We start from the raw sequence: 14,392 nt of genomic DNA, 5'->3' as shown, positions 1-14,392 counted from the left end.
GAGGATCAACTCACCTCTTCCCTCATCTGCTCAGGCATGGAAATAGTTGTTACTCCTTTTTTGAATCGCTCCAGTGTTTCCAGATACCTGGTGTTTGCAATGGGTTCAGCATCTCCAATTGTTTTAGATAGAAGAAGTTGCACTGTCTTTGAATCTGGAGCTCAGAAGAGCAGAACTTGCTGCCCCTGACCTACCAGCTGGCCCTCATTTCTTAGCAGGGGATTTCCTTCCAGCATATGCTGGTGGCTGTGACATGTCCCTGTGTAAGTAGTACCTCAATCTAGTTCTGAAGCTGCCTTTCCCTTTCTTTAAATATGCTGGTTATTTTGTGTGTATTTCATTAAATTCTTCCAGTTAGGGAAACTATTATGGACAGCTGTTTGGTGTTGTCTGCCACTTGTTTCAGAACACAAAGTGAACCAACCAACTCCATGAAAGGCAGGGAGTTTCCAGCTGCTTGCTTTGTGTTATAGTTCCCCTCCAGGTCTCTGAGCTTCTTCCAGGCCTTGGTTCTTCCCAGCCACCTGTGTTTCTTCCTCCTTTAGGAGTGGTCAGCACAGCTCAGAAACATCATCCTTCTTGCTCCTGGCTTTTCTTTGCTCCCGGTTACTCTCGTGGAACATCCTAACACACATACAAGTATCCCTGAGATAGCAAAATCCCTCCTTTCAGCAAAGAATATCTGTGATCTCAGTGATGTGTTAAGAGGAAAAGTGCTGGAAGTCTCAGTGCTCAGAAGGCTTCTGTTGACTTAGAGCAGAGTTAAGCCAGGAGTTAGTGGAACACCTGTATACATTATTCACATTAGAGGAGTGTCACATGCTTCATGAAAACTCCAACCCTAATGCCACTTGGAGTGCACCCATATTTGTAAAGAATTTGGTATCAGACTGTGGAAAATATCCTCTCAAGTTGTGTCTGAGTCAATAAGTTCCTCTGTTTTTCCCTGCAGAAAGACAAATTCTTTGTGTACGAGGAGTACTGCAGCAACCACGAGAAAGCACTCAGACTGCTGATGGAGTTGAACAAGATCCCAACAGTGAGAACATTCCTCCTGGTAAGCACCTTCTCTAGCACTCTTGACTTAACAATCTGACTATGCCCTGTACTCATAATAACCCTTTGGTATCCCAGGAATGCTGGGCATTTTGCAGGTAGGATCCATTCCAGGTATGGAGCACTCAGGGTGGATGGGCATTGAGGTAACTGGTGAGTTGAGGCACAGAACTGAGCACCCCTCTGGTGTTAGTGAGTGCAGGGGAAACAGAGAAGATTTTTTTTTTTTATGATTTTTTTTTTAAGAAGCAACAGAAAAAATGAGCACAGATTGTTAATAGAGTAATGCAATAAGTTAGCAGCAGGACTGAGGCTAATTCCCATTGGATTTGATTCCCTGCTCAGTTCTCTAACCAATTCACCATCTGCAGGCTCACCAGAAAAACGTGACCTGCTTCTGACACGCTTTTCCCCATGAGTCCAGTTGTGGGCAGGAAATGTAGTCTGGATGAATTGTTTTGACTGCATCATTGCTGCTCATATCAACAGTGACCCAACTCCCCATCCAAGCCATGGTGGATCTACACTGGGAGGGACTGTGGCCATGCAGCCTTCAAATGCCTCTTAAGAGTCTGTGTTGGGAGGAGAAGCAACCAGTGGACAGTGCCTTCTGCCCAACATTTCTTATTTTTCTTTCTTTTCTTGGTTGTTTCTCCTCCTTACTCTCACCCCCGTTCTGCTTGCCCCTGTGCATGCATGGCATCTGGAATGGGGTTGGCACACAGGTGAGGCACATCAACTTTTTTTTCTAGTAAATTCTGTGAAGTAAAAGGCTGTCTTTTTACCAAGGACCTGCATTTCTTTCTGCTTGTCCTTCTGCTCTTCTTTCAGGCTTTTGCCAAAGATCTGCTCTTTCCCAATTTAGTACAGCAAAAGAAAACTTCTGCATAAATGTCAGTCACAAGCAGGGCCAGAGCATTCCTTTAGCCACAAAATACAGACCTCAGAGGGAGCAGCAGGGACAAGCCCTCATGCTGATGGGTAGGCAGAGTCTCTTTGTCATGTCTGAGTTTTAATGAACCTTGTTAAGCCATTACTCTGAGTCACCAAATGACCCTTTCCTTGTTCATGGGTTCTTTGGGTGCTTCTGTTGAGGGAAACTTGAGAAAGAGGAGAAAAATTACATGTAAACACCATCCTTCCCAACACTCAGAATGTTCTCCACGTCCAGTGGATTGACAAAGCCTCCTGTCTGTGTTACTGGCAGCAGCTGGCAAGCTGATTACAAGGCACACAGAAGATGTCACACTGTCTGCTGTGGGTTGCTGCAGCACCTGAATCCAAGAGAGTCTTAAAATAGCAGTAAATATGGGAAGAGAGGCTGCACTGAAGTGTCTGCTTTGCTGTGGCTGCTGTAATTTCTTCCAGGCCTGCCCTCCCTTCTCCACTGCCTCCTATAACGCCACTGTGCAGGGAAGGCAGTGTTAAAATACAAAGCTTTGCTTGTGAGGGTAGATTTGGCCTGATTGCCCCCTCACAGCTGCTGAAACAGAAAATGTGGGAATGTGTTTGAAAAATCAGTAAGTGTTAAAGGGCAGTTTTGAGCCCAGAGCTAGAGAGAGGGCTGAAAGAAGAGATGGGAAGGACTGAATCACTCGAGACTTGGAAAATTGGACAGGGAGCATTGTGAGCTGGTAGCCAATGCCAGAGATCTAGAATAGCCTGGGGAGGAGTTATTTTACAGACAATTGTCTGTAAAAATACCAGTTAGGACTAATGAGATTTTATGTATGATGTCTGTGAACATTCCTTGAAGAGAAGGATTGTTGAACTACAGCCAAAAACCCACTAAATTTCAGAATGTATCTGAGCCACAGCACACATTTCACAGGGGAAAATGTTACTGGTGATGCCCCAAAGGAGGCCCTTCTTGGCTGAACTGCATTTAACTTCAGCTTCTGTGGACAGGACAGGTTTGCAGCTGGGGTGATTTTTGGAGCAAAGTCCATATTCATGATTGAACATAGGAGTGTGGACTAGTTTATCTGAAGTAGACTTGAAGTCTTTCTGAATCCACTACCTGTCTCTGGTAGCAGCCAATAGCAACAAAATAAGGACAGATCAAGGACTATTAAATGTTTGTGTTTTTTTTTTTTCCCAGTACCATACCCAATTCTTTCACTTCCCTTTATGTTAATCCTGAGAAATGAATGTCCATAATCTGTTGGGAGGTTCACGTGTGCTGGTTTAGGCAGCCAGTGCACCCAGGCTGTTTGTCCAGCTGTGCTCAGGCATGATGTTTTGCCAGAGAATTGGTGGATGTGATGCAGATGAGTCATTTGTTCCAATTCCAGTTCAGTTTCCTTCAGACATAAGGGCTGGACTAGAATTAATGACATGATTGCTAGTTAGTAGGCTTTATTTTAGCCTTCAAGAGTTTGCTGGACCAATAGTGTAAAACTAGTGAACAAAACCAAATGGTCATACCAGTTGTGGGGGTAGGTTGAATTCTTTCAGGTAATGGTGCATTCAGGTTTGCTGATTGCCATCCTTCTGTTATGATGTTTTTTGAGCCACCAGCTGTATAATATTTCTCTGAGATGATACCTTTCTGCACAGTCTTGTTATCCACAACCAGTTTTCTTCTCTCGATGCCTGCAGGGTTGATGGCTCCGTGTCAGTGGTAAATGAAGTGCCATCTCCTGTACCTTAGGTTTGACAAAGTGTTTTGTGACTTTAATGCATGTTATAGGAATACAGAATCGTGTCAAAGAGCACCTGAAAGCTTTGTGTCTGAGGTAACATTTCTTCCCTTTTTTGATTATAGGGTTGTATGCTTTTGGGAGGCAGAAAGACGACAGACATTCCACTGGAGGGTTATCTGCTGACTCCAATTCAGAGAATTTGCAAATATCCACTTCTGCTTAAGGTAAACCAAAGAAAGTATTTCTCCAGATGGTTGTTTTATTCTTCGAGTGATTCTGCATTTTTTTAGCCCTGGCTTTTGTTGCTACTACTGCTTTCCTGAAGGTTGGACCGTCTCTGAAGAAAGTGTTTTTTTATGGGTGCAGGTGAAAAGGTGCCTGATGCTAACAGGGTGGGTGCTAAATCCTGTAATGGTCTGGGTAGACCAGACAGGGTCTTTTGCTTTCAGTTCTCTTCAGATGTTACTAAGGCTTGTGAGGGCTATTTCAGCCACTTCCTGTAAAGCTTTGTTCAGCCAGAATCGTGCCAACGTTCCGAGGGATTGGGTGGCTCTGGGGACTCCAAACTGGATATGTCTTTCATCACAAATGTGTCTGCTTTGAGTGTGTTTAGGTCAGTAATGATCAAAATCCTGTATCATCTGACAGCTGTTCGTCAACTTGTTTGAAAACTGTTTGGCTGTCTCAGATGATTCCCAGTGGACGGGTGTGATTGCAGAAATGAGGACTGTAAGTGGCAGTAATTGGCCCCTGGGTTGGTATTCTTACCACAGCAGCTAAAGAATAAAAGACCTGAAGAGAGCTAAGTTGCCCCTCATCCCTCCAGGTCAGGACAAGGAGAGGGAAAAGGAGAAAGCAGTTTTGGGGACAGCTGGCAGCACCAGTGGCCTTGTGGACACTCTGTGGCTGACAGCCATCAGTGTTCTGTGATGTCAGTCCCTTCCTCAGCCAGAGTCACACTGCATCTACTAAAAGGAAATTAATTCAATAAAGGAGGAGCTTCCTTCACACTTGGAAAGAAAGGTCCCTTTCTGAGTTCTGGAAGAAAGTAAGAGCTCTGTGCTGAGCTGGTGCTCTTGGTCCCAGGCTGAGCACATGAACCAGCTGTGTCCTGTACAGCTGTTGCAGTGCTGTGCCCTTCCCCTCCCCAGGTGAAGGGGTTTTGTAGGTATGAGCTATTTGGCTCAATACTCATCTGCTGTTCCACTGAAAATTGTAAATTACTTGTTTCATCTGATAAATATTTAAATGATTTATTTCCATCCAACTGCAGCTTTCAGAGCCAAATTTTCAAAACTTGTCTTTTCTACAGGTGGAGTTGTTCTGTTGCCTACACAGTTATCTGAAAGCAATCTTTGAGCAGTTTTATCCCAAAATTTCCTGAACTTTTTGAATGAAATCAAAAAATCACTGTTAGCACCCCATATTTCTTACCTTTTGCTCTGTGTCCTTGATGAGCTGGTGGTAGCTCTGAAGTCAGTGTAGTTTCCCCTGTCGGGTCTGACCCTGCAGGGTGGAGACCATCAGTCATCTCTTGAGCATGGTTTGGGGATCTCTGCTCTAAGCCATGTACATGCATGGCTGTCTTAGAGAACTTCATCTGTTACTTCTGCACCTCAGTGCCTCTGCTTTTTCTCTTTTTAGCATTGCTGTGTTGCTGAATCACCCATTGCTAATTAGGCCTGCTTAATTTTTAAGATCTTTGGGAAGCATGATTGAGTGCTAGGCTTCTATCAGTTTGGATAATCTGTAGACCTTTCTGTCTGCTGACAGGACCTTGACTGGCAAATTGAAATTTCTGTGCTGTTTTAAAAACTCTTCAAAATACTAGAATGACAAAAGCTGCCAATAATACAAATTCCTCTGAAATTTCAGGGCTTTTACTCAAATCTCATGAGAGTACTGACTACAGAAACACACCTAAAAGAAATGCACACCTTTGATTACAAGGTAGTAGCATCATTGATGCAATAATGTTTTGGTGTTCTTCAGCTTAACTTTTCCCATTCCTTGGTGCCCCTCTAGGGCAGGTCTTTCAGCAAGAGCTCTGACCAAGAGTCTCCTGATGCTGCATCCCATTCTTCTATGGGTTTCTTTTTGTATCCAGGCCGATAGAAATGACACACTGCTCACCACTTGAAATTTCCTGGACAGGAAATACGAGCTTTCAAAAAAAACTGAGGGGAATTAGGTTTTGTTTAGGCAGCAAATCTGCCTCAGTCAGTGACATTATGCCATGACCAGAGGTTGTTCAGCTCAGAAAGTACCAGTGACCATTAGAAAGTATGGTGGATTGTGATTCTCAAAGGTAGTGAATTCATAATGAATAAACTGTGTCCTGTTCAAGACTTGTTTGATACTTTCTAGCACAAAATTACCAGAGTGGACACAAATGTCTCAGACATTAGAACAGCTCAGGGAAAATACAGGCGTGTTCTGTTTGTGCCGACCAGAAAAATGGAGCTCTAAAAAAAGATAGATTTAAAAATAGCACAACCCTCAATTTAAGTGTTTGCTCTCCCTTTGCTACTGAACTGCAGTTATTGCTCCTGAAATAGCTGGTTTGTATTCATGGGGATTGGATCTTATTTTATCTAATTCCCAGGGCAAACAGATACTGTTGTATTCCAACTGATGAGAGAAGTGAGAGACCAGAGCTAGCCTACTTTCTTTTACTTTTGTTTTTAGTAAGAGTTTGTGAACATCCAAATTTTCTGATGACTTTGATATGACCTTGTTTAGCATAAGTATTTAGTGTAGCTGAGTAGTAGGTTTGGTAAAATTGGTATCCACCATGGAATTCAGACTTGTCTGTGTTTGAAAGCCAACCAGAGCAGTAGAGCAAGGCACATATTTTAAATGCTGAACTGTTTTTTTTATTAATATCTTATGTGAGTATTCCTCTTCAGGATAATAGCATCTGGCATGGAGTTGATTTGTGTTACTTAATGAGGAATAATAGGCTGGAATATCTCCAAGTGCAGACACACTTTGGGCGTATATTACAATAATTTCCAAAACCGTGTGGCATCCTGCAACTGGTGACCTTATATTTTCTCATCCTCTGAGGAAACTATTTGGGTTTTTTTTTCACTAGCAAATGGTGGAGACAGAACAATGATTCAGATGATGGTGATTGATAAACTTCAGTTCTATTTGTAGTTTCCCAATTTTTGTGACTCAAACTTTGCAGCTTTGGAGTGGCTGACTGTAAACAGTTTTTGTTTGTTTTGGTTGGGTTTTTGGTTGTGTTCTTTTCTGGTTGTTTGGGGTTTTCTTTTGGTTTTGTTTTGTGGGTTTTTTTTTGGTTTGTTTGGTTGTTTGTTTTTTTTTTTTTGAGTTTGAACAATTTGGTTGCTTTCTTTTTGTCTAATTTGCAAGCCTTTTATATGGTTTAAAGACTGAGACTCCAACCTAGCTATGGCATTTCATAATCTCTGTACAAATAGAGAGGTAATGATATTAATATTTTTGCCCCCAATACAGTTCTTACCTGCTTCAGACAGCATGCAAGAAAATTCGTGCAGAATTTGCTGGTCAGTAAATTACTTCCTTCTAATTGAGAAAGGGGCTTGGACCAGGCTCAAGCAAAACAAACTGTGCTGGGCATTGTCATTTGGGAAGAGGAAAGGAAGCAGAGGCAAAAGGATGCACAGACCTTGAGGGCATAAACTGTGTGAGCCACTTGGAATCAGCACGTGTTGCTGGAGAACTCCCTGGTGTTCCAGCAGAATGGTTTGGATGAAGGCAGCTCTGTCCCACCTGGGGGACTCAAGCAACCAGTCTGAACCCTACTGCTGAAGAGTAAAAGCAGCTGTTCTGTGAACCAGTCTCTGAACAAAAATAGCCTTTTTTCCTTAATAAAGAGCGTTTCTGTCAGCCAGAAGCAAACCCTGGGGGAGTGGTGATCATGAGTTAATCACACCATCGGGGTGGGGATTAGGCAGTCACTTCTGTCTCCTTCCTCCCAGCACCAGAGGAATGTGCAGCACATGATTGTAGCACCCTGAGGCTCCTGAGAGCCCAGAGCTGTCCCAGGGCCTGTGCCCTGTCTGAGCCCTGTTCTGTTAAGGAATTGCTCAGACTCCAGCCAGAAATGCACATTCCACCTCTGATCCTTTAAAAATATCTCAGTGTGTACACAACTCCAGGGACGATTAGGGCAGTAATTATGTATTGCTTCATGTGGGGAAGAGTCACTGGCCCTGGGAGGGGAAGAAAAGCCTGGATGCAAAGAGCAGTGACCAGATTCAGAATCCCCTTGGAAAGGAAAGCCCAGCAGTGAGGCACACACAGGCTTAGTGAATCACTGCCTGGACTTGGAAAGGGAAGGATGGGAAGCTGGTGGTGTGGATGCAGAACAGGATGAAGGAAGGTTAACTCCCTGCCTCCCTCTTCTCCCTCTCCATTCCTTTCAGAGCTGTTCAAGAAACAGAACCTTCTATTTTTCTACTTGACCATAATTGAATATATTTATCTCTGGGGGTTTGGCTTTCTTTTTCTTCCCCCCCCCAAAAAAAGCGGTGTTACTCTCAGATTCATGATATTGTGTGGTTAAATCCAGCTCTCTGTAGCACAGCATTAAAAACCATCGATGCCCTACAGAGCTGTAAGGAACACTGCCAATTTATAAATCATACTGCTGTCTTCCACACATTCTATATATAACCACAAATAACTGCTAATATTTATAAAACTGGAAACATGTTTTTGCTGCATTTTAATTTAGCATGTATCGTAGGTTTGATGGCACATTAAATCTAATCTATTTTATCTGATTTATCATTGCTTGTCAAGTATTTACCCTGCAGAGACATTGACATAAATTACAAATTTTAAAAATATGCAGAATTAAAAAACTAATGTGATTGGCAGGTACACAGATGAAACTTGATGTACCATTTATTTTCTGATCAGTTTAAGTGTAAAATAGATTTTAATACAGGCATATATTACAAACTGTAAAATACAAATGTAAAACTCCCAGTAATATTTATATTCACTGAAGGTGGTTTGGGTTTTTTGTTGGTGGTGGTTTCTTTTAAACCACATTTTGGAGCTGAACTGTTAAGTAACACAACTTTTTGAACTGCTCAGCACAGAAATGAGCTGTATTGGCTCTCTCTGGGAGCTGAGGGCTGGGGCTCTGTGGCCACACTGTGTGCATGCCCTGGGCTGGGCTCAGTCCTGGCAGCAGGGATTGCACCACCCAGGGCACAGTGGCAGCATCCATCACACAAAACCCGTGTTAAACCATGTCTGAGTGTTCTCAGGAGAGTAAAGATAGGAGGAAGGAATTTCTAAAATACAGAAACTTGTAAGTTCCAGCTGCAGAGCGTGTTTGAAGTACACCAGCAGTCAGTGTTGTGTGGCAAGGGAGGACATGGGGAAGGGTGACAGAGACTTCTTAAAAAAAGGTCAATTAAGCAGAATAACGTCCTTTTTTCCTAGGAAATACTGAAATTGCATTTACATTTAAACCCTCTCTTGTTTCCTCTGCCCACCTCTGTTGTTTGCTCATCATCCCTCCTGCCACCTCTTGGCATCTTCCTCTGTGAGGTTCTTCAGCACAATCAGCAAATAGACAAATGTATGAGCAGATGATGTGTCTTACTTCTTGTGATTTAGTTCCTATATTTAGATTCTGTAATGTTTGGAACTCTTTTAGCTTTCAGCTATTTAAAACAGTATCTGAGATTGAAATACTTCAGTTGGAAATGTTTTTACTCCACTGCATAATCCAAACCTGGCCTTTGTGATTAGAGGGGCTGCAGATGTCCTTCTGTCCTTCCTGGCACTGTTCAGGAGGACACCAGGGCTGGATGGAGATACTTGGAGTGCTCTGTTACTCCCTTTGTAAAAGGAGTTGTGTTCTCTGTGTAGGTGTTACCAGTGACACAATGTCAATCTCCACAGCTATGAAAGAGGCATGAAATAAAGTGAAAATCCTGTACCCAGAGGGCACAGTTCCCATTTCCATCTTAATTCTTTAAAGAACAAAGATAATCTCTTTTTCCCAGCTTGTGATACAGAATACCTTTGCAGGTATTTTTTCCCCCAACAAAGTGTGTTTTATGAATTATTTTAAGAAACTCTTTGCAAGGAATAGTTTTATGCAAGTGGCAGCAACCTCATTTCCTGGCCCTATTAGTGCACCAGTTGCAATACATGAGATAGTAATTCCAGACAGCAGTGTCCATGGGCTTTGTGGGGGACAGGGCAGTCATACCCAAGGTTTGCCACCTGGTCTGTCTCTCAGCTGCCTTTCAAAATGTTGTCAAATACTCTCAGAGTTTGCACATCATAAATGTGTCACTGGAAGAAATCAGTACCTGGAGCTCCCTCCCTGTGTTTAGGAAGTGCTGAGCTCTGCTCCTTTGGGCAGTGGCACTGTCAGGGCAGCAGGACTTGTCCTCATGTGGCTCAGGCTGGGGAGGGGCAGGTTCTCTGAGTGCTTCTGATGCTTAGGCTGTTGGAACAAGTGGCAGCCCCAGCCAGTGCCATCCCTGCCTCCTCTCCTGCTCCTGGGGTGGGATTGCAGCAGGATGGAGTGGGGGAGATGCTGTTTGTCGCAGCAGGGTCCTGCTCTGAATGATGTCTCTCTGTGTCTGGGGGTATTTCTGAAAGGGACATTTAGGCATTGCTGGTGTGTCCATACTGTTTCCAGTGCAGTGTGGGTGACACTGGAGCTGCAGACCTTCACTGATTTTTACTGAGTCCTCTGTACTGGAAGCATGGAGCAGAGGGTGGTGTCCCCAACATGCAACACCTCTCTTGGCCTTCTTTTCAGCAAGAGTATAGTAAAAACTTCCATAGGGAATGTTATTTTTGGTATCAACTGACATTTGTAGCAGCAAGCCTCCTTTTCCTGTCCATGTGTTACTCACTCTGTGTATCACAGAGTTTGAAATCATTAACTCCTCTCTCTGAGTGGGATTCCCAGCTGTCAGCACATCACCCACCCATCTCCTCTGGCATCCATCTGACAAGAACCACTGTCAATCTGCATTGTATAATTTTCTGAAAAGAGGAATTGTAGCTGTGAATAAATTACCAAATACTGAATCTGTTAAAAAAATGGAATTGCTTCATTTCACTGGACAAGCATCAACATTCCCATAGATTCATTTGGACCTTTCTGTCTGTGTGGGAATGAGAGCACCTCCCATTGCCATATGTTGATTCTCATGAGACCTGTCACTTGCATTGCTTAAAGGAGCACCAGTGGCCAAGTAGTTTAATCTCAAGATGCAGATTTCACTCTAAAAAAAGAAGTTAATAAATAAATAGTTGGGGTATGTGGTACTTCTGTAATACTGGATCTCAAGATAGTTTACTAGTGCTAGTGATTTAAGTCTTGCTCCAACTAGTATGGGGAAGCAGGGAGGAAGCACTGAGAGGGTCTGTGCAAAGACAGAAATGAATCTGTACTGCTTTTAGCTCTAGCTTTCTCCTTTCAGATATGCCTTGCGATGGTGCTGGTGTCTGAGCACCTCAGTGTGTAACTCTTTATTCTACAGTTACTCCTGCTAGTAGAAAAGTACAGCTAGGTTTGCACAAACCTGTCACATGCTGAAGGTGACTTCTGTCTGAAGAGTTTTGTAGAGCAGATCTGTGAATCTGCAGTAGGACAGAGGAAGTTCCTTGATTTAGCAGCTCAGTGTCTGGATTAGTGAAATTATTGGATTAGCAGCTGTTAGAGTCACTGTAAATTAATGCTGCAGCAGAATTTGCCCTTCAGCACACTGCCCTGCACTCTGTCAGGCCACGTAACACGAGCCTAAAAGGCCCAGTGAGTGTGATCTGGAGGTGGTGTTTGGTCAGTTCAGGAGCAGTGCTGGTCCTGCAGGATGTGTGAGCAGCTCAGGTGGGACAGGCCCCAGCAGTGCTCAGGATCACACCGGGAGACAGAGGATGTCAGTGCCCAGCAAGGCAGCACAGCACGGAGGTCTCCCAGTTAATGCCAGACTGGCAAAACCCTGTGTGGTGAAGAGACTTGCTGAGGTTAATGTGCTGATGTGGGGAAGCAAAAGACAAACCAGACCACGGGTTAAGGCTGGTTGGAACCGATGACAGGCATTTGGGGGTTGTGAGCACTCTTTTGGATGAGCAGCATCTGCAATAGGCTGTGTTTGCCCTTAGCTGTGGGAACTGTGGGTTGAAGCAATCCAGCTACATTCAGATCACAGTGCTGTGCTCTCTGGCTAAATCCAAGCTCATTCTTGTATCTTGTGCAAAATGATATGATGCAGCAGCGCAGGATCTTTAAACAAATAACATATTGAGGTGAAACAAACATAGTGAGAAAGTTAAATATTTCAGGCAATCTAAAAATGTGGGTCTTAAACACCATATTATGTATCCAGATAAAATTACCAGCCTTATTTTAGGTTTCTTTAATGTATTCTTGTCTGATTGTGGCTGACTGTAAAATACTGTTGGTCTAGAAGAATGATTGTGAGTTGACAGTGGTTGTGCCTTTTGCCAAACTGGTTAATATTGTCAGATCTTGAGTCTTCCCTCTGCTGTTTTTCAGTGGACAGGTTTTAACTGGACTGTTGTGCTTTGAAACAAGTGAAGCAGAGACCTTGTTTGTCTGTGTTAGGACATGTGCCCTAGCCTTCTAAATATATGAACATAAAGCAAACACATGTGACACAGCAAAACGTATTTGGCTTTAACTGTCCTTATTTGGCATATTTAACATGAGCAATTACTTCACTTAATTCACAGCATTCCTATTAAACCTGTGCAGATGAAGAACAGAGAACAGCATCTACAGCAACATGCCCCCAGATTCTCTTTAATTTGTAGTGGTTCTGGCATTGTCCTACAGGTTTGCTCACTAATGCTTGTACCTTTCCACGAAGCACTTCTAAGTTTCATGTTTTCTCTTTTTTTTTTAAGGAATTAGCTAAGAGGACTCCCTCTAAGCATCCTGATCACCCAGCTGTCCAGAATGCTCTGCAGGCAATGAAGACAGTCTGCACAAATATCAACGAGACCAAGAGACAGATGGAGAAACTGGAAGCCCTTGAACAGTTGCAGTCTCACATTGAAGGATGGGAGGTAGGATGCAGGATCAGCAGGCTCCCTGGAAGCTGGAGTTTAGTGACTCATGCTGTATGCAGGGATTTCTGTTTCTTATGTGGTGTGTAGATGCTCTTGGAGGTGTGGGCAGCATCACTGAGGAGTTTAGAATTTGGTGTTTATTTTGGGTGTGCAGGCTGCACACAGTTTGTAGCAGAACAAATGGATTATGAAAGAAGGGTGTTAGGGCTAGAATGGACTGACATTTCAAATGGTCAGATCCCCCTTGAAAGGCAATTAGATCTAGAAGGTGAAATCAGGACTGGTCTAAATAACAGAAGGTTCTTTTTCCATTCCCATAAGCCTTTAGTTTTTCTGGGAACTTTGAAACTTATTTCACTTAGCTTCATATGGATATTCTGTATAAAAGATAAGGGTTGGATTGGCAAGCATTGGATTGGTCTCTTTGTGTTTGCTCCAGTTTACTCACAGATGTGTTTCTAGTGATATGTTTGTCAGTAGGTGGTTCTGTGTAGGTAGAAGCATTTTCTATGGACAGGAGAAAAATAAGAGAGGGAGAAAACTAGAATGTGAAGTTGGGGGAAGAGGAGATCTGGAAAATCCAGTAGAAATAGTGGGAAGTCGGGATGTTGTGCAGAGGATTGGCAGCTTATCTTGTGATGATTTTGGCTGAGGCCTTGGGTCAGTGGAGCTGGAAGGCTCTGGGAGGTTCACCATGGGGAGTAAGGGGTGTTAAACAGCCTCATGGAGAGAGTGGTGTTGGCCTTTAGGGAGGGGGATGTTCAGAGTGTCAGGGCTGATCACTGCCAGCTGAGGACATTTTGTTAGGGGTCATGTCAGCTTCCTCATGTTTGGACTCCTGGGTGCTCTCCATGGCTCTCTTTTGGGTTGTTTTTTATTTTTCATGTATATTTTAAACCTTGCTTGTTTTTTCCCTGAAGGATGTTCTTGGCATCCAGCTAAAGACATGAGAACAACCCAAATATCCAGCTGTGTAATTTTTGGATATCGAGCTCAGCAAGCAAAGTTGTACAGTGTTCTATGTAGCAAGACTTTTAGAAGCTGGTGAAACATTTCAGATTCAATGCACCTCCTCGGTCATCTAGGCATCTGGTTTGAACTCTGCAGCTTGAAACATGACTATTAAAGTGTCCATGATGCCATAAATAAAGTGATATCCAGACTTACTTTTTTGTTTTGGTTTGGTTTTTTTTGTTTGTTTGGGTTTTTTTGTTTGTTTGGGGTTTTTTGTTTGTTTGGTTTTTTGTTTGTTTTTTGTTGGTTTTTTGTTTTGTTTTGTTTTTCTTTGCTTGTTTTGTTTTGGTGGGGTTTTTTTGTTTGTTTGTTTGTTTGGGTTTTTTTTTAGGATTTAACTTATCTACAGCAATATTCTGGGGCTAAAAACCCTTTCAAATTTGTTTCTATACAAATTTTTGTAACACAGACACACTCAGCTCAAAATTTCTAAACAGAAGTGTTTTTTCCCTCCCAGTTAGCTGTGGAACATTTCTAAACTGTTCTAGTGGCATATTGAAAGGAAAACTTACTCTATACATCACAGATAGATGGTGGATATAATAATATAAATACTATGATGGTATTTTTTTTGTAAATGTAAAGAAATTGGAAAAGAAAATTTG

The 14,392-nt window shown here is 42.8% G+C and overlaps 1 protein-coding gene across 3 annotated transcripts in view; it reads left to right on the top strand.

Moving 5' to 3' along the window:
• The window catches only part of PREX1 (phosphatidylinositol-3,4,5-trisphosphate dependent Rac exchange factor 1), a 145,192-nt gene that overhangs the window by 65,944 nt on the left and 64,856 nt on the right, over window positions 1–14,392 (top strand). For all 3 annotated transcript variants that reach the window (XM_051802716.1, XM_051802715.1, XM_051802717.1), the window contains exons 4-6: window positions 953–1,057; window positions 3,824–3,925; window positions 12,609–12,770. In XM_051802716.1, the coding sequence (XP_051658676.1) occupies window positions 953–1,057; window positions 3,824–3,925; window positions 12,609–12,770 (369 nt within the window). The remainder of the gene's footprint in view (window positions 1–952; window positions 1,058–3,823; window positions 3,926–12,608; window positions 12,771–14,392) is intronic.

This window comes from Manacus candei, unplaced genomic scaffold (genome assembly GCF_025592945.1).
Source record: "Manacus candei isolate 608988 ecotype Guabito, Panama unplaced genomic scaffold, ASM2559294v1 h1tg000057l, whole genome shotgun sequence".
NCBI lineage: Eukaryota > Metazoa > Chordata > Aves > Passeriformes > Pipridae > Manacus > Manacus candei.
This window is presented reverse-complemented; position numbering and strand designations above follow the sequence as displayed.